Consider the following 26,861-nt stretch of genomic DNA (forward strand, 5'->3'; position numbering starts at 1 on the left):
CACCAGTGCCTGGCTGCATTTTATTTTTATTCTTTTTTATTCTTTTTAGTCAGTGTTTTACACAGCTCTGGTACCTCTTTTGGACTCTTATTGAAATGACTCCGTTAGTTCCCTTTTCCAGTCACCACAATGAAATGACTCAGCTGATTAATTTACAAAGATAAGAAGTATATTTTGGCTCATAGATCTGGGGGTTTGAGTTCCCCAGTCTCTACTGGGGCTCCTAGTAAGGCAGCAAGCATATCATAGTGGGAAGCATGTGCAGAGCTAATTGTTTTTAAGGCCAGAAAGTGAAGAGGAAGGCGACTAGAAAGGGATTACTTCTGAGGACAGGACCCCAATAACCTGAGGATCTCCCCTACCACCCCTCCTGAAGCTCCGCAACACCAACAGCGCCACCCCGGGGCCACCCCTGCCGCCTGGGGACAGACAGCACAGTCGGCACGGCTGACTGAATGTTAACTGCAGCCGCCGCCACCATCCCTACTGTTCCCAATGGCACTGGCGCTTTGGATCACATTTGGCTGAGTCTTCACTTACTATAATATTCAATTTGATTAATAAATTTTAACTTGATGATTCAGTTCATTGCAATTATAATGGGAACATTTTACCAGTAATGTTAAAAATGTCTGTGTCATTTGTCAAATTTCAGGGTAATGCATTTGAAAGTTCCCTTCTCAGAAGATGCCAAAAAGGTCATTTAGACTTTTGGTGGCTCTTGACACTTTGCTCTGCCAAGAGTAGTAACCTGGAGAAGTAGTCTTTGGGATTCTTATTTTGATTGGGGCTTTTTGGACACCCCTTTGTGTAGCATGACGACAAGACAGGGAGACGAGAGTGCCCAGGAACAGTGCGCTTTCCATGCTACATGCTTCCTGAGACACACCAGCCCACCCAGGCATGCCTGCCCGCAGATCTTGGGGAGCTCCGTGCTCAGCAGGGCTGGGCCTGCGCCCTCACCTACCTCCTCTGTGACCAGCAGCCAGACAGCACTGCACGACCTGTTTCCAACAGAATTTACTCAAGTGAATGCATGGCAGCTGATGGCCAAGTAGCATGTGTGTGTACTCATGTGTGTTCTGGAGTCTGGGATGTCTCAGGTGTCTTGGTGTGGCAGCCCTCCCAAGCAATCAGGGTGGAAGTGTTACATCAGAATGTGGTCCTCGTTGGATCCCAGCAGGCTTGCTATCTACGGGTCTCAGGTTCTGTGTCCCCCCCACCCCCTACCCAGAGTTCATATCTCCCTGACTACTCACAGCTTTCCTTAGGTGCAAGGGCCTATCATTAAGGGATCAAAGTTCATTTCCCTGTCCACATGTTTACATGGAGAGTTGAAAGTAACCAGAGAGAGTGTGCCAGTGTAAGAGCTTGGAGATAGACCAGTTTAATGATTGATAAAATGATGGAGTGTCTTAGAGGCTGTTGAGAGTTATCATGAAACAGATTGGAATTCTAGATAGTGGGGTACTGGAAATTGTTGGAACATTGGGGTGCCCTAATTCTCGTGCAGTGAGTACCAGAACCTGTGTTTTGTATACAGGTTCTGTTTCAAAAATATAAGTAGGGAAAGGAACATGTGTGCATGCATACACACACATACATATTTGGGTCATATGTATTTTGGGGTGCCAGATTTGTTTTGTCTTTGTTTATGTTTTTTTTTGTGGGGGGTTGGTGCTGGAAATCAAGCCCAGGACCTCACTCATGCACTCTCCTCCTAAGCTCATCCCAGGACCAGTTCTTCATGAGTCTCCATTACTATCCAGATCTGAGAGTTTTACGATTGCAGATAAAGACTTAACAACTAACTGTGGCATCCTTTCTGCCCGATACTAAGCTTTATCATGCCCTGTATAGCATTGTTATGGTGAATTTTAGGTGAGGGCATTTTTTTATTGTGTCAGACCTTATAAGAGTTTACTTGTGCAAGTGGACAGCTAGCTAGTGTTTGCCTTGAACTCCACACCCTGCAATCCAGGTTACTCCAGCAAGCTGTTACATTCTCTGTCCCTCAGTTTCCTCATCACTAGAGTGGAGCTAATGATAATGCCTGTTTCAGTGGAGTTGGGACAGTTAAGTTATGCACACGTGAGGTCCTTGAGAGCATTGAGCACCAGTCATCGTTAGTGTTGGTGTTTCTTCCCCTCTTCCTCCCCTATATAAACCTGGGTCATTGCTTGTATAGGACAGGGTGCTCTGAGAATCAGCAAGGGAGCGTGGCCATAATGCTCTCCTCTTGGTGATTCTGGTCACGTGGCAACGCTGACTTAGCTGTGAAGGATTTATCTGAATGACTGAAACCTAAAACAACTGAAAACTGAAGTGATAGATTATGAAGCTGAAGTAATTCTAGTTTATTTCTGAGGCAAGTAGGTTATTACAGAAAGTTTCTTTAATGATGAGCTTGACCTTTTGAGTGTGCATTGGTGGCGTTGACTTGCAGACTACAGATTGTGGCTTGATCATGGCTTAGAGTAATTTTCAGCCAGAAGATTGAGAGGTTGAGGGAAGGGGAAGTCCAAAGGCGATCCTTCGTAGATGTGTCCTGCCTGACTCCTTGTCCAGTAAAGCGATGGAGGCGCAGGAGCCTGGGCTTCTGGACAGCCTCTCTGGGGTACCCAGATGGAGGGTCTGCTTGGACTCTTGCTCCTCACCAGATTATTAAAATAGAGTAAAGAAATCGAGACAGTTTCTGATCCTTAGATACAGGAATATATTCTTTTGTTTGAGGCAGAGCTGAAAGAGAAGGAAAGGGAGGCCTGTTGGGGGCGCTGTGTAAGGGCCATGCAGCAGAGTGCCTACTGGAGGAGCTCTCCGGGGGAACATGGACTGAGTTCTCCGGAGCTGCCCCTCCTTGTCCCCGAGTCCTTTCAGATCATCTGCAGGACATCTCCCAGGCACACTTTGTCACAGCCATACTCCGCTGTCCCATTAAGAGGCAGATGTGTTTCCTTCTCACTTGGAGAGAGAGAATATCTTTGAGTCACCATGCAAGACACTGAGGCCTCACTGGTAGACAAAGACATGTCCCTAGCTCCTGGAGCCTTACTACGGGGGAAAGAAATGTCATTAGAGGTCCAGCTGATGGGGCTGGAAGCCAAAGCATGGGGTGCGGGTGGGATGCTGAGGAAGGTGGCTGTAGTAGGAAGATTTGAACTCTGGCCTCTCAAATCATCTTTGATTTTTAAGTCCCTCCTGTGGCCTCACACTGGTCACCTGAGGATGTTAATTGTGTCTTGTTCTACCAGTCAAGGCCACTCAACAAAAAATAGTTGATGCTTGAATTTCTACTGTTAACAAATATCTCCAACTGTTTATAGAGTCAGTACTTATTGAGTGAAAAAGTGATTGACTGCTGATAACTGAATCTGGTACATAGCTGATTGACCTTCAGGGCCAGACAGATGGTAACTAATAAAAATGTTGCAGAGGCACATACATACATACATACATACATACATTACATACATACATATATACATGCATATATCTATATATGTATATATAAATAATTTTTTGCCATGTTTCAACAAATGACAATTAAATTTAAACTATGGATCATAAATCCAGTTATCTTAAAAGTACTTTTATAGGGGCTGAGAAGGTGGCTCAGTGGTAGAGTGCTTGCCTTGCATACATGAGGCCCTGGGTTTGATTCCTCAGTACCACATAAGCAGAAAAAGCTGGAAGTGGTGCTGTGGCTCAAGTGGTAGGGCACTAGCCTTGAGCTGAAGAGCTGAGGGATAGCACCCAGGCCCAGAGCTCAGGCCCCACAACCAACCAAAAAAAAAAAAAGTAATTTTATAAATGTAATGATGATGAAATTTTCCCTAATCTTATTTTTTATTTTAAGGCACTACATATGTGCTGTAGAAAATCACATATAAAACATACATTTTCATGCATATATGTATGTGAAAAGCAGAAAGTCCTAATGTGTATTGGTGTAGTTAAATTTTTATTTGATGATATTGAGTGAATTCAAAGAATTTTATGATGAAAAATTCCCCGAAGACTCACATGTAATCTGTTTAAAAATAAAAGTCTTAAAAATTGATTTTTTTTTCCCTCAAGAGCTGAATATATGAATCATGTTTTGATTCGGATTTATGGCCCTCAAAACTGAGTTTTAGATTCAACAGTCACTTGATGATTTGTCTCTCTGTTAGACTGGTATGCCACTTATAAAGTAAAGGGGTTAAATTGACCTCCTAGAAATCTGCTGTGTTGCCTGCTGCTTCTGACTGTTAGTCCTGGGTTTGGGGATAGAAAGGCAAAAAAGCTTCCAGGTATCTAGTACACCTGGCTGTCTCTGTCTTCTACTGTTGCCTTTGCATATTCCACTTCCATCTTTTAGTTTTCCTTCTCAAATATCTCCTTCATTCTTCTCCTTCAGGAGAAACCCTTTTCTTTCTTCCTTGGCCCTTTCTGTGTGTGATAAACAGGTGTGACATTGTTTCTCTAGCCTATGGGAACCAGTTCAGGAGGTAGTCTGTTGCTCCTCTTCTTTCTCCTCTTCATTTGCAAGAACAGATCCTTCATTTGTAAGGCGCTGGGTTTGCAGTGGGCTCACAGAGATGCCACAGGCTGCCCTCCCAGGAAGTCCTCAGATAGTACTGAAAGCCTGGAAGTCTCCTGGCCATGCAGGGGTCACTGCGTTGCCTCCTTCCCAGGTCAGTGTGAGGTTCTGTGGCTGATCTCATCCTCATAGAAATAAGTGAAACAGAGACATATCACCTGGAATCTGGTGTGTCTGTCCAGGACAAATTAACCTCATTGTCCCTTTTAATAATGTATGCTTAAGAAGCAGCACAGAGTGCATGTATTTAAGTGTGAGAAATTTAATTGCTTGCTGTTAGGGCTTTAAAAAAATCAGAACCTGAAGGCCTCTGAGTCACTGCGCGAGAAAGACGACTGTCAGCCTGCCCCACTCGCCGCGTGGCCATCCCAGTCAGTCCCCTGCGATTGATGGCCAGGGTCCTGGCCATGGGGACTTCCACAGCCTCCGACCACCCGCGTCCGTCCTGACTGCACGGCGCTAGACCACCCCAGCAGAGCTCCGGCCGCCCTGAATTACTGTGTCCAGCTCACCGCAGGCATGCCCACTCTGTGTACCCAATAAACCTGTGTGGAAGGAAAAAAAAAAAAAAAAAATCAGAACCAACTAAATACAACTTGTAAATATATTTTGTCATTCTTATAGCTGTTATGTAGAGCAGAGTCACCCAGCCACCTTATATACTTTGGATATCAATAATTACACAGGATGTAGATTTTTTTTTTTTTAAATTTAATTTAATTTTATTTGTGAACATACTGTACAGAGGAGTTACAGTTACATGGGCAAGATAATGCGTACATTTAGGATGTAGATTTTTTCAAAACAGTGCTTAGGAGTCATTTTATCAATAGAACAACTTTCCTTGTGGAATATTCGAATGCCTCATTGCAGATGGCTGTTTGCTGTATGCATGTTGGGTTTTTTGGTTGTTGTTTGTTGGCTTTTTTTCCAGACATTCGTCTGGGTAGGGGAACATTCTTTAGAAAAGTAAAGTTCCAATTTCGGCAAATGTTTGTGTCTTACAGAGGCTTTCTTTGCCTGTTCTAACCCTTCTTCCTCCCAACAGTTTAATCTTTCTTTAGGTCAAACCATTTCCTTTGAGAATTGTTTTAGGAAATACCTCTCCATGTATTCAGGGAAGGGCTTATCTTTTTTATTTTTAAAATGCTTATTGCTTGATATTAAAAACAAAGATACCCTTGACTCAAAGGCATTCTGTTCCTGTGCCATGCGGTTAATATTTCAAAGATGCTTCACATGCTAGATGTTTCTGGATTAAGAATTCACATAATAACAAGTTCTGCTTATTTTGGTTCTCCACAAAGGTTTGTTGTATGAGCTTAAACCAAGGCTGCAGCTGACTCCTGTGACACATATTAACTGTTGACTTAGTATAAGTGCACCTCTATCTCGAGTCTCTCATCAACCTGGAAAATTTGCATGCTGCATAGCAGCCATCTTCTTTTATACTTTATTAAATATCTGTCAATTACAAATATCAAGGTTTTACATTAATGTCAAGATAGTACATCAAAAATTCATGGAATATGTGACTTTTTCCAAGGGTATTTAATACTTAATGCATTTGTGTCATTTTTCTTTCCAGAGATATTGACAGGTTTTATTAAGTGTTTGTTAGGGAGATTTCATTTTTATCAGGGGACTATAAAGAGAAGCTGCATGCTAAATCAATTTTTTAAAGCCAGAATATCATTCATTTTTTTTCATCTTCAAACACTTATAATCCATAGGTTTTATTTAAATTTCTTCTTGGTTTATTTTTGTTTTATGTGAGTGATAGTTCAAGACGGAACTTTAATAAGGATCAAATATGCTGACTGTAGTGGTTTTTAATTTCCTTAAGCATTGCTACCAGACCCATGCAATATGGTAAATTCTTCAAAATGTCATACTTAACATATTTAGCAATATTGCTTCTTTTTATTGAAGCCAAACAAACAATTTTAGATATTAATCTTTCCCAAACATAGTGATTATTTTGTACTAGGCACAATATTACTGTGTCTCACAGGAAAGTGCCTCTGGATAGAAAAGGGAAGAGGGGAAGATTTTTTTTCTGAATCACCTGGCTTTGCAGAAGGATCCCAAACCCTTTCTAAAAGTAAGCTCTTCATGCTGCAAGTGTGATTGTGAGCATTGGCAGTTGTCCATCATGGCCCCGCTGTCGATAGATAGGTACCATGTTCAAGACAGTAAGAGCATCAGCTGCTCTGAACACAATCTGTGGCAGCTAGTTCCTGGGTCTGTATTTCTTGGGGTTTTTTATGGGTATGGTAACCTGATCTGGCCTCGCTTTTTGTCCGTATCCTATTGCCTGCCCTTGAGGTCCCCATTACTTGCCTCTTTCCTGGCCACAGGAAACGGTTTGTGGACACTCCTTATCTATGGCAAACTCTAAGTGTGAGAAGTACCATCACAACTGAAACCAGCCGGCCGCCAGAACTGAGGTTTCTGTTTTAACGCACATTTTAATTTTCGGACCGCAGGTCAGAAATGCTTTCTGTTGGAAAGGCTGCTGTGCTGGGAGCCAGCTGGTGGGATGTCAGTGCCCGAGCACGGGGTGCAGACTACTCCTCTGCCCTCCGCTTAGCAGTAGTTAAGGAGGGTTTATTGAAGGACATTTGAGAACCTTCAGGTCACTTTAATTTTTACAAGATGTTTTTAAATCTTGGAAATAGGGGAAAAGCTTTTAAAAAATCACTTAAAGGTCAGACTTTGAGTGAAAAATATTTGGAAAAGACATTTATGCTTTTCACCTTTTCAGAATAAGAAAAAAATTTCAGCATTTAATATTTTTCATGGATGAGTCATTTTTATTATGAGTAGCTTTTAATATTTGATATCATATAATAAAATTTAAACGTAGGGTGGTTATTGTTTTGCTTAGGTAAAGCTGATAAAAGTGGCTGTTTTGGATAAACCCAGTTTGTGTCTGCAATAAAGTACTGTCAGTGATGGCCTGGCCTTCCAGAGCAGCTGGACACCTCAGGGCTGGCAGCCACTCTCACTGCTGCCAGTAGGTGGTGCTGTCGTCACGGTGGAGAGAGCCCTGCTGAACTGGAAGTCACTCACATTTTGCTTCAGTGTAACTGTTAAGTGCTTGTATCAGTGGCAGAATAGCTTTTATGCCAGAAGTGTGTGTGGTAGGCTCACTCTGATTTTTTTTTAAGAATAACTATTTCTAACAATGTCTGCAAATATTATATAACCATTCAAACAAAATAATAGCCAAATTCAGCCTGAAAATGCACTTATATTTTTAATGACTTCATCAGAATTCTGAGTATGACTTTTGAGGTTACATAAGAAATGCCTGTAGGGGTTGGGAAGGTGGCTCAGTACCACATAAGCAAAAAGAAAAAAGCCGGAAGTGGCGTTGTGGCTCAAGTGGTAGAGCGCTAGCCTTGAGCTGAAGAGCTGAAGGACAGTGCCCAGGCCGAGTTCAGGCCCCACGACCGGATGCCCCCCCCCACAAAAAAAAGCCTGTGAATTGGAGTCTGAGCACATGGCTTATACCTGTAATCCTCACAATCTGGGGAGGGGGGGGGGTAAAGATTTGGATCATTATGATTCAAAGGTAGAAAGTTAGCATTGCTTCATCTCATGAGATGGCAGTTAATTGAAGAAGTAAGTATAGGTAGGAAAATCGAATGTCTGTCCCAGGGGGGAAAACCTGTGACATAAAGCCCCCCTCCCCAAAATGTGTGTGTGTGTGTGAATGAATGTGTGCATGGCTGAGGAAGAAGAACTCCTGCCTAATAACTAAAAAGCTTATTGCCAAAAAGAAGAGGAGAAAATGTATATCGATCATGGTACCCTTTTTCCTTAACTGGCCACCTGTACTCATGGTTTTCTAGGGTTCAGGTGTCGGAAGTGTTCCTCAAGCATTGAGATTTAGCATTACAAACTCCAGACTTGAGAAGAAGGGTATTATTACATTTTTATCATTGATGGGATTTAGCCTAGGCATTTAGTGACTTTTTAAATGCCATAGTAAATTGCATACATAGTTGTAATGAATTAAAATATTTAAAAATAACAAAACATTTCTCACCTCCTAGACCTCGGAGAGAGTTATCTGGGACCTGCAGAGTTCCCCATAGATGAGATTGTGTGGCTTTCATCTTAATATGAACAAATGGAAATGGTAGCAGCCAATGCTTCCCTCTCTCTTACTATCTTGAAGTAGTTGTACGAAGGGGTTTTAGTTTAACAGATCAGTTTTGTGAGTACTGTGCATCTTGGTCAGCGTTGCCCTCTCGTTGTAGAACCCTCCGTTCAGCTCTGAAGGGCTTCTGTGGTATGTCTGATCACATTAGTTTGGGGGAGGAAAACGCCACCTGTCTTAGCTAAGTTTAATAACTGAGTGGAAGGCATGTCACACTTTGAGAGCACAACCTTACACTTGTGGCGAAGGAGCGTGAGCTGTGTCCATCTCCGGGCTCTTAAGTCAGCTAGACGTGTTAAGAATTGTCCCTTCCCGGAGCTGTGATTTCTCCGACTTATCATCTCAGGTGAGAATGTCTGTGCCACATACCCTAGTATGTATTGCCTGAGTCCCTCCACTACTTTCATGTTGTTAGTGCAAGCAGGCAGCTTATTTATTGCCTGCTGTTGTATTTTCTTGTATTTTTTGAGGCAGTCTGAGGTCTTACTCTGCAGTCCAGGGCAGCCTCAAACTCTTGGTTCTCTTTCCTCGGGCTCTGGTGTGCTGGGGCTATGGGTGTGTGCCACCCTGCCTGGCCAGACATTCATTTTCGGATTGCATGAATCTACTTTTACACTTGACTTTTCTTCCAACAGGCTAAAACTGGGTTAAGAAGAGGGGAGAAGCAGGTACCTGGGGTCACACCCATTTGGCAGCCTCTTGTAATACATTATTTGCCTAAAATTGAGCACTGAGCACAAGCTTTTGTTTGCTAATTGATTTACGGGTTGAGCCACTTGTACCTCATCCCCTACTGTCCTGCATATGGTGCCAGCGAGTACATTACAGCAAGCCATGATAAATGGCCAAGCGCGGGTGATGCCAGTGCGTCAGGAGTCTCGTGTGCTCCATGGAGCTCCTGCTTTCCCCTTGCCACGCAGACATGCAGCCGCACCCCAGAAAGAACCATTTGTTCGTCTGAGCACTCACTGCGATCTGTCTATCCGGCTGTAATTGAAACTGAAGATGAACATTATACTCCGCAGCTTTTATTTCTTAATTGACACAAAGTTTTTAAGTGCTTTAAAGGTCTGGGGTGTTGGGAAGAGAGAATAGGAAATGTATAAAATTTTCTTCCAAGTGTGAAGTCTTGGATATTTTTACCAAATGTTCTTTTGTCCAGAAAAAAAGCAGAACATTTAAAAATCTGCTGATGTCTGTCGTTCTTTATCTTATTTGGTTGTAGATTTACCACAGTACCATACTATGCTTGATTTTCTGTACCCGATTTACCTTTGCTGTGTGTGTGCACAGGAGTTGACGTTTGAGCTGCTGTAATTGTTCTTTCACGGACAGAAGAGGCTCACCCGACCCTGGCCTCGTCCAGAGAAAGGCTGGGGCAGCCTCCTTGTTGTGCAGGCCCCGTGTTTCCGTCTGGAGCACGTGCTCCTAGTGTGGGCGCCTGCCTGGTGAAATCAGCGCACCCCAAGTGTTCTGTGCAGTGTCTCAGGGCTCTGGGATCGAAATATGAAGGAGCAGATTTATGGAGGCTGCTGGGCACAACAGATTAAGTTGACAGTGATGAATGAGGGCGTGACGGCCTGGTGATTCCCCCGGCCGCACGCCTGGACACCGCCTGCTTCGTTTGGCTCTTGTTAGGATTTGTTAGGCAGCTAACTAATGAGATTCTGCTGACTGATTTCTGTTTCCCTTTTTCTCTCTTTGCCTCTGCTTCCTAAAACTCCTCATTCCCAGACCCATCCTCATGCCAACAAACTGCCCTTGAAGGATTCTTTCACTTACGAGGACTACAGGTGGGTGTGCAGGCGTAGCAGGGGGCGAATTCCAAGAGAGTGTGGGGTGGTACGAGTGAGGGACAGGCTTCAGAGACAGCCATCGCACAAGCGGCTAGCACGAGACGCTGGGTGAGCCCCATCGCCGCTCACTGAGCGGCAGCCAAAGGAGCTTGAGCTTAAATTAATCTTAGTACTGGGTGGTGCTGAAGGGTTTGTTCCCCCACCTGCAGTGGTAGAGTGGACTCACTGTAGAGTGTGATAGAAAATTGAGTTTCACATGTCACACAGTTCTTAGAGGCTCTCGCGTGAGAAGGGAGTTATGCCATTTGCTTTTCCCCAAGGCTTGAAATGGGCGCGGAGTAAGCATTTGAGTAGAGAGTGAGCCTCCCCTGGCCCTCTCCTCTCAGTGTCTCTGAAGCCCGCCTCTGCCTCCCCTTCTGCCACTCCCCTACCTCTGAGCCCTGGAGTTCAGTTTGAATGATGACAAGACAGCCTTTGAAAATTTGCCACAGGTCAAATGGCCTTATACTTCTGGTTGAGTTATTTCTTACTGCAATTGGCTTTTGGATGTTCAGACTGTAATTAACTCTTTGTCTTATTGTTATAGGTGGGCAGTCTCTTCTGTCATGACGCGGCAGAACCAAATTCCCACAGAGGATGGGTCCCGGGTGACCCTGGCCCTGATTCCTTTATGGGACATGTGTAATCACACCAACGGCCTGGTAATGGTCTTATGGGGAGGATGGGGGGAGGCATCAGGGAGGCCAATGCTCAGCTGCCCAGAGCATGTCTGCTTACCCCATGTATACCCCCCTCAACCCCTCAGTGTCCCCACCCTCCCGACATTCTCATATCCCCTCTCTATCCCCTCTCTCTGTCATCTCAAGCCCTGTCCCCTCCCCTCCTGATGCCCCTCCCCTCCTGATGCCCCTCCCCTCCGATGTCCCCTCCCCCCGATGTCCCCTCCCCTCCTGATGCCCCTCCCCTCCTGATGTCCCCTCCCCTCCTGATGTCCCCTCCCCTCCTGATGCCCCTCCCCTCCTGATGTCCCCTCCCTTCCTGATGCCCCTCCCCTCCTGATGCCCCTCCCCTCCTGATGTCCCCTCCCCTCCTGATGTCCCCTCCCCTCCTGATGCCCCCTCCCCTCCGATGTCTCCTCCCCCCCGATGTCCCCTCCCCTCCTGATGTCCCCTCCCCTCCTGATGTCCCCTAGCCCTCTCGGTGTCCCCTTGCCCTCTCGGTGTCCCCTTCCTACTGCCCCAGCACACCTGCCCCTCCTCCTGTGGCCTCTGGTAGGAGCTGCGTTGGCTGTGTCCTGAGAACTCAATCTTAGGCCACCTTAGAGCACAGTGAACAGCACACAAAGTGTGCTGAGCTGAATTCCAGCCTGGCATTCATTTTTTTACTTGATTGGGCCACTAGTGAAACCAGAGTTTTTATTTTCGTGTTCTTTTAAATATACTGATTTCTTGAGGAAACCTTTCTTTGTCCATCTCGTTTTCCGTATATGATGCTTCTCTTGTTCTCTGCTGATTCCATTTCTGGCTAGGTGCTTTTCCTTGCTCTTCCCGGTCCCTGTCCCTTCCCTGCTGTGTGCACAGTGTCGGCTGCTGTGTCGCCGGCTCTCCTCACAAGCCCTGGTGTTGAGCGCAGGAGTTGCTGGCGTCACTGGGTGGGAGACAGGAAGAAACAGGGAAATTTTAGTTTTGCCGGTAATTTCACCAGCAAAGGAGGGCGAGGCCCTCGGTTTCTCAGTGCTCATTGTGTTCCAAATATCAAGAAAGCTTTCCTGATCATGAGACATAGAAATAGAATCCGTTTCAAGAGGTATGAGAAGATAGTGTTCGGTTAGATTTTGTTCTTTTCTAATGTCAGCTTTTTTTGTTATAAGCATTGGTATTAAAAAATAGACTTAAAAAGAACTGGAAGTGTGGTTCAAGTGGTATAGTGCCAGTCATAGAAAAAGCCAAGCCAGAGCTTGAGACCCTGAATTCAATCCCTGGTGCCAGGGAAAAAGAAAAGAGATTAAAGAACTGCTGTAGATGATTATTTTACTTCTGATTCCACAAAAAAACTAGACAGCACGTGTATGCACACATGCATGCACACATGCTTGGTGTGCCAAACACTTAAGGTAGACTATCCTTCAATTAATTTGAGAAGGTCTAGCAACAGTTACTCTCTTGGATCTTGAATGTACTTAAATTGTAGTAACAAAAAATTAGTTCCATTTTATAATTACAATTTTTGCCTTAATTTAGATATGCTTAATTAGCAACACTAAGAAATAGTAACATGTTTTACATTTTTTCATTAATGAACATAATTTTACATTCTTTGTTCATTTTTTTTCCCTGCGGAGATATTTTTAACTGATCTGAAGCTTGAAATTAAATTTTTTTTCATAATACTTTTAATAGATGGCTCTAGTATTTTTCTTTGTTTCACAAACTCACTTGATCATTAGAGTTTATATTGTGTTTTTTTTTTGGGGGGGGGGGTCTGGTCGTGGGGGCTGAACTCTGGGCCTGGGCGCTGTCCCTCAGCTCTTCAGCTCAAGGCTAGCGCTCTACCACTTGAGCCACAGCGTCACTTCCGGCTTTTTTCTTTTTACTTATGTGGGGCTGAGGAATTGAACCCAGGGCCTCATGCATGCAAGGCAAGCGCTCTACCACTTGAGCCACAGTGCCACTTCCGGCTTTTTTTCTTTCTTGCTTATGTGGTGCTGAGGAATCGAACCCAGGGCCTCATGCATGAAAGGCAAGTGCTCTACCACTGAGCCACCTTCCCAGCCCTATATTGTGTTTTCTAAACTTCAAAAAAGTGCACACTTTATTGTAAATAAAAAGAATAAAATATCACAGCCATCTCATGAGCTCAAAGCTCCGCCCCTCAGCCTGCGGGGAGCTGGTGTACTGGCGGTAGAGAGGCTGTTGGGTAGGGGCTCCATTCTCCCCCTGGCCTCCCACCCAAGCCCTTGGTTTGTGTGGCAACTCGAACATGTCCTGGACACACGTGCTGCCTCTGCCATGTGAGAAAGATGTTCGCTTCTGTGGGCTTATCTAAAAAATCTCAGACAGATGACAGCTCTCGCTGTTTTCCCTGGCCATCCTCCGTGAGGTGTAACTCAGATGCTGCCAGCCCGAATCAGGACTGTGGGCCGGGCCTGCACACATCCTGCAGGCCTCACGCGCTCTCCCACACTCGGCCCTGCACCTTTGTTGAACTGTTCGCCACTGTCGTCATCAGACTGTATGGGAAATAGTCCCTTTTAGCACTATAAAGTTGTACATCATGCATGCAGTTAATCTCTCTTTAAAAATAAGAGCCTTGAAATCAAGGCTCAGCTTTTGAAGCGAGAGCTTTTCTTTGTGTGTGTGTGTCTGCTGACGATCATCTTGTCAGCCTTCTGTGACTCTCTGGAGGAGTCGCAAGAAAGTTGTAACCCAGCAACGCTGTCTGCTTGGAGCAGTGTCTCCGAACCCTGGCTGCGCTAGTGTGGGACTGGGACTGTCAGTGTGTGGCCCTGGCTGCAGAACAGCACAGCGAGGAAAGGAGGCAGGCAGGAGGAGGGCCTGGTGCCGGGGTGAGTTCCCTAGCCGCCTGGACAGTCAGAAGGCCAGTCCTAAGCTGGAGCTTGCATAGGGTTCAGCTTTCCTTTCTTGAGGTGGTTTGTTTTATACAGGGACACCCTGGCTGGACCTGACCTCTTCGCTCAAGTGTCTAAAGTGTTAGTATTTCACCTCTCAGTCAGGGTCAAAGAACAGCTGCAAATCCAAGCAAGTTGAACAAGGTTTTTTGTTGTGGTTGCTTGTTTTTTGTTTATTCCCAAGGTCTTTGAATGCTGAGAAGTTGAAAAAGCCCAGTTTTATCATCGTGGACTGGACCCCTGCACTATCCGTCTCCAGAGTGCCTTCAACATGTGTAGTTCTGTCATTAGACACCAGTGCATCTTGCCCCAGGACCTTTGCACTTGCGTTCACTGTGGTCGCATTAAGTCCTGTGGTAAGACCTGGTGGTTACTGTTGTTACCAAGAGTGAGAACACCTGAAATACCCATGAGCCACTGTCATCTTCTCTTCATTCTCTTTCTTCCCTCCTTCCCTAGTGTCTCTCCCTCCTGCTTGAGTTCATTATAAAAGGACATTTCTCGTTATCAAGGTGATGTTTTAGAGTCAGAATAGTGAATCAGAAGGAATTGGATGGAACTGATTTTGATCTGAGTCACGTGTTTCAAGTGTTGAGCATCAGAGGTTTCAGATGACATGGCGTCCTTTGATTCTCTTCACTTTGTTGGTCCTTACTTTTGCAGATGAGAAGCATAAAGGGTTTCTAGACATCTGGTTTACGAGCCGTGGGTTCTCGGCATGAATGTGTTAGGTTGGTTCCGCCCACATGTTCTTCTAGGTCCCAGGCTGAGAGTTGTATTGGCAAGCAGCTCTCGCAGCTGTCTTGAATCTGGTTCTTCAGGATTAAATGTGTTGAGGGCATTCTCAGGAGTTCCGCTGTGGGGCCATTCCCTCTCCCTGTGGGCTCCCAGGGTCAGGCACTGATCAGAGGGAGAGCCTGACCTGTACACCCACTGGTAGTAGTGGTTGGGAACGTGGATGAGTGCTGAGAGCAGAGGAGCTGGAGTGAGAGGAGGCCTACCTGGAGAAGCCAAGTCTCTGGTCTCCAGCGTGGCAGTAGCTCCAGGCTAGAGTGTGGCCAGCAGCGGCGTGGCCAGAAGCCCAGGGAGGTATGGGCCTCCTGAGATCCAGGTTTTACTCTGAAGTGGCCACCTGGGGGGCGACACAACTCCCTTTGCAGTTCAGTGGGCAGCAGTGTGGGAGCAGGGGCCAGCGGAAAATAATCAAGGGACAAAGGATGTTGTGTAGCCTGTGGACTTAGAAATCCTCACATTACAGAGAGACAGGGAATAAGAAATGTTATTTTGTTTTGTCTTTCTTTACCTAAAAGTTTTAATTTCTCAGGCTGGGAATGTGGCTTAGTGGTAGAGTGCTTGCCTAGCTTGCATGAAGCCTGGGGTTCGATTCCTTAGTACCATGTAATCAGAAAAAGCTAGAAATGGCACTGTGGCTCAAGTGGTAGAGTGCTTATCTTGAGCAAAAGAAGCTCAGGGACAGCGCCCAGGCCCTGAATTGAAGCCTCAGGACTGGCAAAAAATAAAAATAAAGTTTTAATTTCTCCAGTTTGAGAGTAAATCTATATACACAGTTCAGAAGTAGTTTTTCTTGTCTCTTAATTTTTTATCCAGTGGAAATCCACTTTGATTTTTTTTTTTTTTCTGTGTGTATTGTTGGATATTAGACCCAGGGCCTTGTCACCAAGTACTTTTCAGCAAGTACTCTATCCCTGAGCTACTTCTCCAGCACCATTTCTTAATGGTCAAACATTAGATAATGCTTTCAAGCAAATGGCAGCGAGCCTGCCTCCATGAGCTCACTAGTGAGCAGGCACAAGACCGCGCTGGGTGGCTGTGCGCCCGGGGTGCCTGCCCTGGTGTGGGCAAGCGGGCACCTAGCTCAGAGGCAGCAGTTTTGTCATAAGGATTGTATTGATCAGGACATTGCCTTTTTCCACAAGCGTTTTATTTGAGGTATCTTAAGTTCCCATGTGGATCCGTGGTGCGTGCAGATCTGGTTGGTTGGTGTCTGGAGTGCTTTGCTCGGTTTTTGAGAGCTGTGAGAGGCACCCTTTATGTACCTCTAGGTTCTCTGTACTCTCACGACTGAGTGGAGCACAGACGCCAGGAGAAACTCACTGCTCTTGTCTTGGTTTCCTCCATGGCAGATCACGACAGGCTATAATCTGGAAGATGACCGCTGCGAGTGTGTGGCTCTTCAGGACTTCAGGGCTGGAGAGCAGGTGAGCCTCCTGTGGTGTGCACAGCATGTGGCCACCAAGACACTGAGTTCATATCTTCTTTGTTTTCAAACTGTCAAACTTAGAAAATGCAGGATCTGTCCTCAGGATTGCCTGTTTTCCAGGACATATCTTTAGACTTTAAGCCATGATAAATGCATTGTGCTTTGAATTGCAAAGCGATTTCACTATAGATCTTTGCACAGTTGACCTAACATTTGCGACACTGTTAATTGAAAATGCACTTTTCTTATAATACTAAAACACTTTTTTTTTTCTTTTGGTTGGTCATAGGACTTGAACCTGGGGCTTGGGCACTGTCCCTGAACTCTTTCTTAAGGGTATTAATCTACCACCTTGAGCTATAAGACTCTCCTGGACTTTTCTGTCTAGGCTGTTTGAACTGCAATCCTCAGGTCTTAGCCTCCTGGGTTACTAGGATTATAGGTGTGAGCCACCAGCACCTGGCTACATTTTTTTTTTTTAGTTCATCAACTGCATTGCTTTCATTTCTTTATCAAGAGTCAGTGTTTAAAAGATGAAAAAAAAAATGTGAACCACGACCATAGCATCTGTTTTCTTGTACTGTAATCAGTGATTTTTAAATCTAATTATTTTGGTGAAGGTTGAGTATTTAGTTTGAAAATACACATTTATAAATGCTGCATTCTCTCTAACAGTTTTGTAACAAGCAGGTAATAAATACAAAACCAGACCCCTGGCATACCGTATGAGATGAAATGGAAAAAATTAATCCAAGAGAGCTAGTCTGCTCTTTCTTCAGGAAAGTTCATAAACTGGGTACAAGAATTGCCCCAGGTAGAGGAATGGATTTCTGGCAGAAAAGACTCCTGTACTGAAAGAGAGGAAGACATTCTAAAGTGCAGTCCTAAAGGGGTGCCTTGACTGTCTTGCATCATGGGAACAGAGAGCTGGATTTTCATCCTTGGATGGCCTTGTCAGACCCTCAGTCAGTGCCTCTCCTGAGGACTCCCCTCTGCCTAGACAGTCTGGCAAGTTGGGACAATTACACATCTTTGCCCTCACTAACGTGCTTTGCCAAGCAAGTGTATGGTTACTTGAAAATGATCTGTCTCATTAGTATAAAGTAGCATTAAATATATGAGAACTAATCCTTTGCCCTGTTACGTATTAAGAATGCATGCTAAGTTTGTTTTATGTCCCTTTATTCTTTCTTTACTGCATCTCAGATTTACATTTTTTATGGCACTCGGTCAAATGCAGAGTTTGTGATCCACAGTGGTTTTTTCTTTGACAATAATTCACACGACAGAGTGAAAATAAAGCTTGGAGTGAGTAAAAGCGACAGACTCTACGCCATGAAGGCCGAGGTCTTGGCCCGCGCTGGCATCCCAACGTACGTAGAAAAACATTGGCCGCTCTTTGCTGTGGTCCTTACATTGCTGAGTTGGTGTGTTAATACAATCCCTCTACAGTAGTTTGTCTTAGTCCTGTTATTCCTCTTACACGGCGATCGTGGAGGTAGATGCACGGTGATTTAGCAGTGTTTGTAGACAGTCATGTTGCTGGGAGCACCACAGTCAGTCAGGGGATGTGGCCCATTGTCCTCATTACCTTAAATAAGTGCCTTGGCCCCATTAATGTCTTTCACCTTGGAAAGGTTAATGACCTGGATCAATTTGTTTCATTTAATTCTTTGCCTCCATTAGTTTCTCTAATGAAGTCATGCTCCTCAGCAATTTCAAGAATTCCTGGTTAAGTTCTTTAAGATTTTCTCACATTTGAGGTGTAAAATGATAACGAAGACAACAATGATGATTTATTAGTTCTCCAGGGAATAGAGGAACCATTCTTAATGAAAATGGATGATCCAGACCTTTTTTTTTTTTTTTAATTGAGCCTGTCAATATCTGATTAATGATTGAAGTGTGAACTCAACGTGTTATTATTCACATTTTTTAGGAACTGTAGGTATCCTTCTCCTAGCTGAGTGTGCAGCCCAGGATCAGGGTGGTGGGATGCAGACAGGCTGGCCGAGGTGGCCAGGCCCTGGCGGGCCCTCAGTGCCCTCCTCTGCCATGGGCCTGGGCCCCAGGCCCTCTGCAGGGATTGCAGCTTGCCTTTGAGGAACCTTGAGCACCACCCCCAGGGGTGCTGCAGAGCTCGGGTTTGCTCTGGAGGAATCAGGGATCCTGGCTGACTTCACTTCTCACTCTTGTCAGGTCCAGTGTTTTTGCCTTGCATTTCACGGAGCCACCCATCTCTGCTCAGCTTCTGGCTTTTCTTCGAGTATTCTGCATGACTGAAGGTAAAAACAACTTCAGGAGAAATAAAAGATGTTGATTTTGTTGCTGTTGTTGTTTTTTGTGGTTGTGGGGCTTGAACTTGGATTCTGGGCGCTGTCCTTGAGCTCCTTTGCTCAAGGGTATCATTCTACCACGTTGAGCCACAGCTCCACTTTTTGTTTTCTGGTGGTTAATTGGAAATTAGAGTCTCACACTTTCTTGCCTGAGCTGGCTTTGAACCACAATCTTCAGATCTTAGCCTCCTGAGTAGCTAGGATTATAGGCATAAGCCACTGGCACCTAGGGGGATATTAATTTTTTTTAATTTATGAAAGTTTAAAGCATAGGGGAGTATATTAAAGATAAAATTGCTAGGCTGGGAAGGTGGCTCAGTGGTAGAGCACTTGGCTTGCATGCATGAGGCCCTGGGTTCGATTCCTCAGCACCACATAAGCAGGAAAAAAAAAAGCTGGAAGTGGCGCTGTGGCTCAAGTGGTAGAGCGCTAGCAATGAGTTGAAGTGCTGAGGGACTGCACCCAGGCACAGAGTTCAGGCCCATGACCGGACCAAAAAAAAAAAAAAAAGATAAAATTGCTTAAAACTATGGAAAGACTTGGAAAAAATTATACTAAGTGAAGTAAGCCAGGCCTAAAGAAACATAGGTCCCATGGTTTCCCTTATTTGCAATAACTAGTATATGTCTGAGTCAAGCAGAAAAGGTCAGATAAGTTGATGTTAGGGAAATGAACCCTAAGATATGTATTCAAATGTTTTTTTCTTTCATGCGATTGTTTCTAACACATTTATAAGATTATTTCTTTGTTGCTTTGTATGTCCCTCCCCCACGGTATAACCCCTGCTTTCACTGTATTTGATGTTATTATAATTTGTGGAAGGGAAGGGAAAAAACAGATGGTTTAAATAGGGATACAGGTGGACCCATTGCAACAACGAGACGTACAAGTTGTATGTCGAGAACAAACTTTACAACTTTGGTGGGGGGGGCGGGGGAAGGATGGGATGGGAAGGGGAAACAGAAGGAGGCTACAATGCTTGATAAGAAATGTACTCATTATCTTGCCTATGTAATTGCAACCCAGCTCTGTACAGTATTTTCACAATAAAAAAAAATTGCTTAAAACTAAAGCACCTTTGGGGAGTGAGAATATGGTAGTATTGGAGTCCCAAAAAATGGCTCTATTTTACCCTGGAAATGTTAAATATAAAGCAAATAAGTAGCATGGAAAACAAAATGTGTATATAACACAGAATGTTCTTGGCTAAGCCTCCCATTTCAGTCCCAGAAAGACTGAAGTACATGAGCGAGCATCCCTTATATGTTTTCTTAAGAAATGTCAGCTGGGATTTCTTGTGCTGAGACTTGACCTGGCTGTGTTCTTATTTTCACTCTAAGCTGTATTTCCCAAACCCGCCTTGATCCTGAGGTTTTAGTTTCATTTGCATTTGTGCTAAATCTTCTATAGAAGAAATGGGACGGGACTGAGTGAAAGGGTGTGTGAGCAAGTCACTCTCTGAGCGGTAGGGCATGTTCTTCTGGAACAAAGCTGCCAAAGCACGAGGGAGAGGGTGGTGTTTGTTACACAGAGCCAGTGGCCACCGAGAGACCACTGCGCCCTGCTGTCTGTGGCCGCAGCCTCCTGTGTGGGTGCTCGAGTCCAAGGCTCCACGTCAGACTAGAGTGGAGGCGGCTTTGATGCCAGCCGTGGAGCCAGACAAAGTAAGACGAGGTAATTGTTCCTTAAAAGCAACTGCATTGCTGGAGACTCATCATCAGATGGGGACTTGTGGTGCCTTTGTACACCAGTGGTGGTTTATCACCTCAATGTTAGAGGTGACCTATGGGCTTTTCTTCTGTGTATGTGTGTGTGTGTGTAAGACACAATTGAAAGTCACAGCTCTATCCTCAAGGAGTGTATAAGAAAGTAACAAATGGGGGGTGGCAATCGCTATCATTTGGGGGCACTCACTATGTGCCAATCAATGTGTTTTATTTTCAGCTCACCAGGCCTGTGATCCAGGCACCCCATTTCACTGATGTAGTGTCCAATTCAAAGCGGATGGGTGGCTTTGGCCAGTGAGGGAAGACCCTGGCTTAGAGCCTTCACAGCCTGTGCTTCACACACCTCCCAAACCCTTGCAGTTTGCAAGGAACTGAATCCATGGAAGAAGTTCTTAGTGGAGACCACACTTGGGCCCTGGCACACAGTCAGGGTTTGGGTGGAGGAGGGGGAGGAGTAGGAGGAGTGAGGCTGAGGCAGAGGAGGGAGGGCTCTGGCTGCTCTGGGTGACCACTCGGGCTGCGGCAGGCGGAAGGCAGCGTGGAGCCACCTGGGAGGGAGGGGCTGGCAGGAAATGGCCTGGAAGGAAACCTGCTTCCAGGCGCCTGCTGTGTGTTCTGCTTACACCTTGGTAGGCCTCGAGCCTCCCGCGCTGAGAGCTGGAGCCCCATAGACAGAAGCAGAGGAAGCTTGGGGTTGAATGTGGGCCCCTGAGGAAGGAGGGACGAGCTAGTGCTTGGCATGTGGGGCTTCTGACAAATTTCTTCTTCTGAAGCTTTTTTTAGATTGCCATCTCTTCAGACAAAGTATTTAAACAGGAGAATCAAGAATTTAAAAGTTCTGAAGTTTATCATGCTGTTTTGCTAGCAAATACAACTAGAGAAATCTCTTTTTTTGAACATTAGATAACATCTATTTTCTTAAAATAAAAATTTAAAAAACAGAATCATTTTAGATCTATTGCTGCTCTTCAGTTTCTTTAGTCATCGGAAGACAATTTGTCATGTCAAGACAATTGATGTATTCTTTGAATTACTCCAACTAATACTAATAAAAGTTTGGTTTGCTGGCAGCGACTGTTCCTCAATTTGAATTGTAAATAGTGACAGCTGTAGGGCATTTTGCTCTGAAAGAGAAACTGTCTCACAATTACATAAGAAGCATTGGTGTATTTCTTGAGCATGAAGAGGGTGGGCATGTTTGGTCTTCTGGAGAGAATGTGCCAGGAGACAAAATGCTCAGAGCAGTTGCTGTGAATTCTTTCTTAAATATATTTGAAGGTAATTGAGATGTTCGCTTGTGTTTACTTGTAATTCCTATTTAAATTCCTGACAAGTGAGACACGTATAGTCTCATTTTTCATTAACATAAAATCTTATGGTTCATCTTTTTTGTTTCTGTCCTTGGCATGTTTGTTATGAGATAAATAACTATCAGTCATCTTTGAGTTCAGAGGGTCCCTAGGTTATTATGACTCTTGCTTATTTTTGCTGTTTTTTGGTATCTTTCTGACCTGGTGGCGTGATGGTGCCCCTGGCTCATGGAAAGGTGCTGTGTAAGTGATGAGTCTGTGTCCATTGCCTTTGGACAGTCTAAAGGCTCTTGATGATGGTCATAAAAGCAGTGATACATGGAGCCCTTTGCCAAGGCTTCAAACACCGGAGTCCTCAACTCATCTCCTTGCCCAGAGCTGAGCTCTAACTCTGCCTTGGAGAGGGAGGAAATGGCCCGGGCTGATGGAGTGAGGAGAGCTTTTGGCCACAGGAAGATGACATTGCTGAAAGAGAGGTTTTCTCAGATAGATTGCTCGTGAAAGTGAGAAGCAGTGCTGTTTTCCCTTCTAACTGGTTGCTATTTTTTTTTTTTTTTGTAGAAGAATTGAAAGAACATTTGCTAGGAGACAATGCTATCGACAGAATTTTCACCTTAGGTAACTCTGAATTTCCTGTCAGCTGGGACAATGAGGTCAAACTTTGGACATTTCTTGAAGATAGAGCCTCGCTTCTTTTAAAAACATATAAAACAACGATTGAGGTAATGAGTTGATAAGTGAGGATTTGCACTTTGTTTCTAAAGGTCTTCGATTCCTTCTTACCTGTAACTTACTCTGATTCTTCAGCAGAATGTATATTTCACCTTTTTAAGCATAAATATTTTAGTATTAGTTATTAATATTTGGTATTAATGCTTTTCTATGCATCATGTTTACACTTACCAAAAAAATCACATTGAAGCATTACTGATTAGAAGGTAGCATTTGAAAATTATTTAGCATTTAAAAAATAATTTCTGGTACATTTTTCTACAGCCTAAGTTTGTGTTTGTACTTTGAAAGTTTGGCTTTGAGCCACCAGCTTTAAAGCCCTCTTTCTCCATGCATGCACGCATGCATTCATGCTGTTCACCCGGGGCCCCGGTCAGGGTCCTCAAGTGGCTGAGGTCTTCTTTTTGAGTTACACAGTTTTATTGAGATACAACTTACTCCAGTAAGATTCTCAAGTCTACAGTGCAGTGTTGACAGAGTGTCTGTGTAGCCCAGCTTTCCTCACGCCGCTGGCGGCTGACCTGCCTGTTTGTGCAACTTTGCCAGCTTGGACTTCTTGTCATGGATTCTCTTCTTTGTTTTCTAGGAAGATAAGGCTGTCCTGAAAAACCATGACCTTTCTGTTCGTGCGACAATGGCCATTAAATTACGCTTAGGGGAAAAAGAGATTTTGGAAAAAGCAGTCAAGAGCGCAGCCGTCAACCGGGAGTACTACCGCAAACACATGGAGGAGAGGGTGCCACTCCCCAGATACGAGGAGAGTGACCTAGGGCTGCTGGAGGGTGGCATGGGGGACTCGAGGCTCCCGTTGGTCTTGAGAAACCTCGAGGAGGAGGCTGGCGGGCAAGAGGCCTTAAGCCTCAAGGAGGCTGTGAGCAAAGCCAAGGCTGCTGAAAACGGGCTGCTCAATGGCGAGGACTCCATCCCCAATGGGACCCAGTCTGGAAACGGGGGCTTCAGTCCAGAGGAAGGCAAACGGGTGGTTGAAGACGCCAAAGAATCTTCCGATTGCACCAGCGAAGTGAAAGAGCAGCTCTGAGCTGCCATGCTCTGTCGGCAAACCCGGTTCAGCTCAAGGTTTGAACAGTCCACTTCCATCGCCGTGTTCTTCGTTCACGTTCTCTTTCTGCAGAGAGGAAAATATGTTTTTGCTGCTTTATATAAAAATGATTTTTTTAAGTTATTTTAAAGATCTAGTTTTGCTTTTTGATTAAGATTGCCAGCCTGCTTGTAGGCAAAGCGAGCTCAACAATGAAGGGGAAAGAGGTGCCTTTGGAAGATTCCGCAGCATTCCCGTTCCCATCGTGGGCCTTGTGTTTGCTCTGGGGAAGAAGCCAGCCCCCTCTCAGCTGTGCCTTTGTGGGCCCGTCATCCTGACGCCCGCCCAGAGTGAAAGCTGCCTCTGCCTCCTGCAGCCAGCTGACGTGGACGTTGGGGGGCGGGGCAGGCGGCGGGGCGGGGCGGGGCACAGCAGAGAGCAGGGTCCAGTCGGGAATCTGCATGGAGAGTCTGGGCAATGTCTTTTTTTTTTTTCTTTAAAAAAATAATAATATCCCAGTACCAAAAGAAAGGTAAGGTGGCAACCTTATTTTTAATAGTTTTAAATGTTGATGATAATCCTAATTATATAAATATATATATACACACACACATATATATCTAGTGATTTCTAAAGATTTGTTTACTTTTTGTGTTTCTGTTTTGCTGTACTAAGAACTTGTCCTTTTCCGTAAATCAAAGTAGGACATGCATCCTCCTCCTAATTTTAAATGTTGGCTCTAATTTCAGTGTGGCACACTTGATTTCTGGTGTTGGTAATGGGTGTGCAGCCCAGCTGTCCCTGGCTTTGCCTAGTGCTGCTCAAGGTGAGGCGGGTCCCTAGCTTTTCTGGTTTTCACAACAAGCTAGAGATTTTCAAAGCTACCCTTTTAAGTAAAGATACCCTTATTAAAAAGAAAACATGATTGATATTTTTTGTCTGTTTATTTTCTTTGGAGTGGGACAGGCCCTTTGCGTTGAGCTTTTATGCAGCAATCTTAACTGCCCTGGGGGCACTTGCTGACTGACTGGTGAGCCTGTGCCTAGGCCATGCTTGCCCTTGGCATAGAGACTGATGATCATGGTCCCCTGTGCCTCAGCAGCCACCAGGGGATTCCCAGGGGGGGCACAGGCAGCGGGCCTGCAGGGAGGGAGACAGTCGCAGGGCGGGGGGCGGGGCAGGGGGATTAGGGCGGGAGGAGGGGACGCGGGTGTCAGGCAGAGGCAGTATCCTACAACAGAGTACATGGCTTCTGTCCTCAGAAAGCTTCTGGTTTTCTGGCTAGTGATGGCTGGTGTTCCTTAACCACCAATTTTCACACGGTGTCTGGTGTCCTGTGAGTAGCTTGCTTACTTTGAAGAAAGTGTATAAGTTTGTTAGCTGCTGCTGCTGCCGCTGCTGCCACCGCCGCCACCCAGGCAGTCCTCCCACCCAGTGGTCCTCCGGTGCTTGCCACCATGTACTTGGGTGAGGAGCTCAGTGCATGGGCTTGTCTTGCCCCAGCAGCCAGACTCGTCTGCCTTTAGATCCCAGTATGAACTCCATCTCTGGGAGGCTACAGATGTCTGCTGATGTTGGTGCCAGCCCGAGGGCCAGCCCTCTACCTGGGGTACTGCTGGAGATACGTGGCCGCACAGGGCAGTGGCCTGTTTTTCTAATCCATCAAAGATGTCCAGAAACTATGCTCTTCCTCTGCATGCCTGCAATTACGTTTTCTCACCAAATTAACAGTTTTCAAGCCTAATAACACTAAACATGTTTCTGAAGACATAGATACAGTTCTAGTGAAAAATAACATTGAAACATGGGGCAGTTTTCAGGCTATTCACAGCTCCAGTGGAGGTGGACCCCAGTTTTGAGGCCCCATTCCGGGGGCCTCAGGTTCCTCGTTTCTTCCTAACTATAAAGAATGACCCTAAGCATGAAACTCCCCTGCTGAAATAAAGAATCAGAGACTATATCTTTTGTCAATCCCCTATCATTAAAATCTATTTCTGAGTCATTAGACCACAAAGTGACTATGTCAGTTTTATTTATAAAAGTAATTATGTAAGTTGTACTTCCAGCCTGTAAGAGCTCCGTGTCTGGAATGTACAATAGGCTCTAGTAGGAGCAAATTCCTTGACGTGGGAGACAGTGCCCGTGTGGCCCTACCTTCCTGAGTCAGCCGGATTCCTAGAGCACTGCTCTGCCGTGACTAACCCCAGTGCGGGCCAGTTGCCCGCTTTGCCCATCCCGTGCAGCGGCTGAGGCACCGCTCACACAGCCCCTACAACTGGGAGCGGCAGCATGAGCATTGGAGAATGAAGGCACAGCGGGTAACCTGGTGTTGAAGGACTTTCATTGCCATCCATCATGAAAGTAGGCCTCTCTCCCACGTCATGTTCAAGTTTTCTGTCTTCCTGTGCTTTTGGATGAGAGGCTATTGATGCTGGTCACTGGGAGCATGCCCTCAGCTGCCTCCCTCGGCCTTGTGATGCTTCTGTACATAGTTGGCAGCAGGTGTCACCAGCCTGAATAAAGTCCACCCATTTCTTGCCACCTAGACAATTGAGACCTGATTTCCTATGATTTCTAGAAAGGCTCACCAAGGTATATTTAATTTGCTTGAGAGAGAGAAGCAAAACATGAGCAGTGCCCTCAGGTGCACAGGCGTTTTTGGGTTAAAACTTCCCTAGAAATGAGCAGCTTGGCTTTCTGGACGCCATGGCTTAGTTTTTTAGTAACTAATGTGTGTGTCAGAGTAAGAGAATAAATGCTAAGGAAAGAAGTGCTTGGGCTGGGAAGGTGGCTCAGTGGTGGAAAGAAGTGCTTGTGGCTTGAGCACAGGGCTGAACAGCCTTGGCTGCACAGAGTCCTGGTGGGATTGGGGTCCCAGATGACAGGTACCGGAGCCGTGGTGCCAGGCTTCGCACAGCGCGAGTTACACTCTCTCCTTTGAATTATTGATCTGGTAGAGTGAGCATGCGTACTAGTCAGAACTGACAGCCTGACTCAAGAATCCAGCTCCCTTTTGTTTAAATGTCAATTTGACATGGGTATGGAGTAGAATCCAGTAACTTCATTAAGGGTCACCCTACTATTTTAATCAGCAGCACCTTATATAATGTATTCCTATAGTTCTCTGTGTAAATTGAATTTGAGTAACTCCAGTTGTATTTAAATGCACCAGCAGATTTGTTATTTAGATGGAGCTGCCCTGCTGGACCTGGGTCCTCCCGGGCGGGAGGAGGAAGCCTGGGCAGGGCCACGCTCTCCCTGTCCGCTCGTGTTTGAGGAGCTGTCACGTGAAGGAGGGAGCAGGTGACTCCCTGGCGGT

General features: G+C 45.3%; 1 protein-coding gene across 2 annotated transcripts in view; it reads left to right on the top strand.

The window, feature by feature from the left end:
- The window catches only part of Setd3 (SET domain containing 3, actin histidine methyltransferase), a 70,740-nt gene extending 46,269 nt beyond the window's left edge, over positions 1-24,471 (top strand). For both annotated transcript variants that reach the window (XM_042692618.1, XM_042692619.1), the window contains exons 7-13: positions 10,488-10,546; positions 11,136-11,250; positions 16,322-16,396; positions 17,605-17,771; positions 18,598-18,683; positions 22,333-22,493; positions 23,090-24,471. In XM_042692618.1, the coding sequence (XP_042548552.1) occupies positions 10,488-10,546; positions 11,136-11,250; positions 16,322-16,396; positions 17,605-17,771; positions 18,598-18,683; positions 22,333-22,493; positions 23,090-23,542 (1,116 nt within the window). In that variant the 3' untranslated portion in view covers positions 23,543-24,471. The remainder of the gene's footprint in view (positions 1-10,487; positions 10,547-11,135; positions 11,251-16,321; positions 16,397-17,604; positions 17,772-18,597; positions 18,684-22,332; positions 22,494-23,089) is intronic.
- The last annotated feature ends 2,390 nt before the right edge of the window (positions 24,472-26,861 follow it).

The sequence above is a fragment of the Dipodomys spectabilis genome, unplaced genomic scaffold (assembly GCF_019054845.1).
Source record: "Dipodomys spectabilis isolate Male_0828 unplaced genomic scaffold, ASM1905484v1 ptg000157l, whole genome shotgun sequence".
Classification (NCBI taxonomy): domain Eukaryota; kingdom Metazoa; phylum Chordata; class Mammalia; order Rodentia; family Heteromyidae; genus Dipodomys; species Dipodomys spectabilis.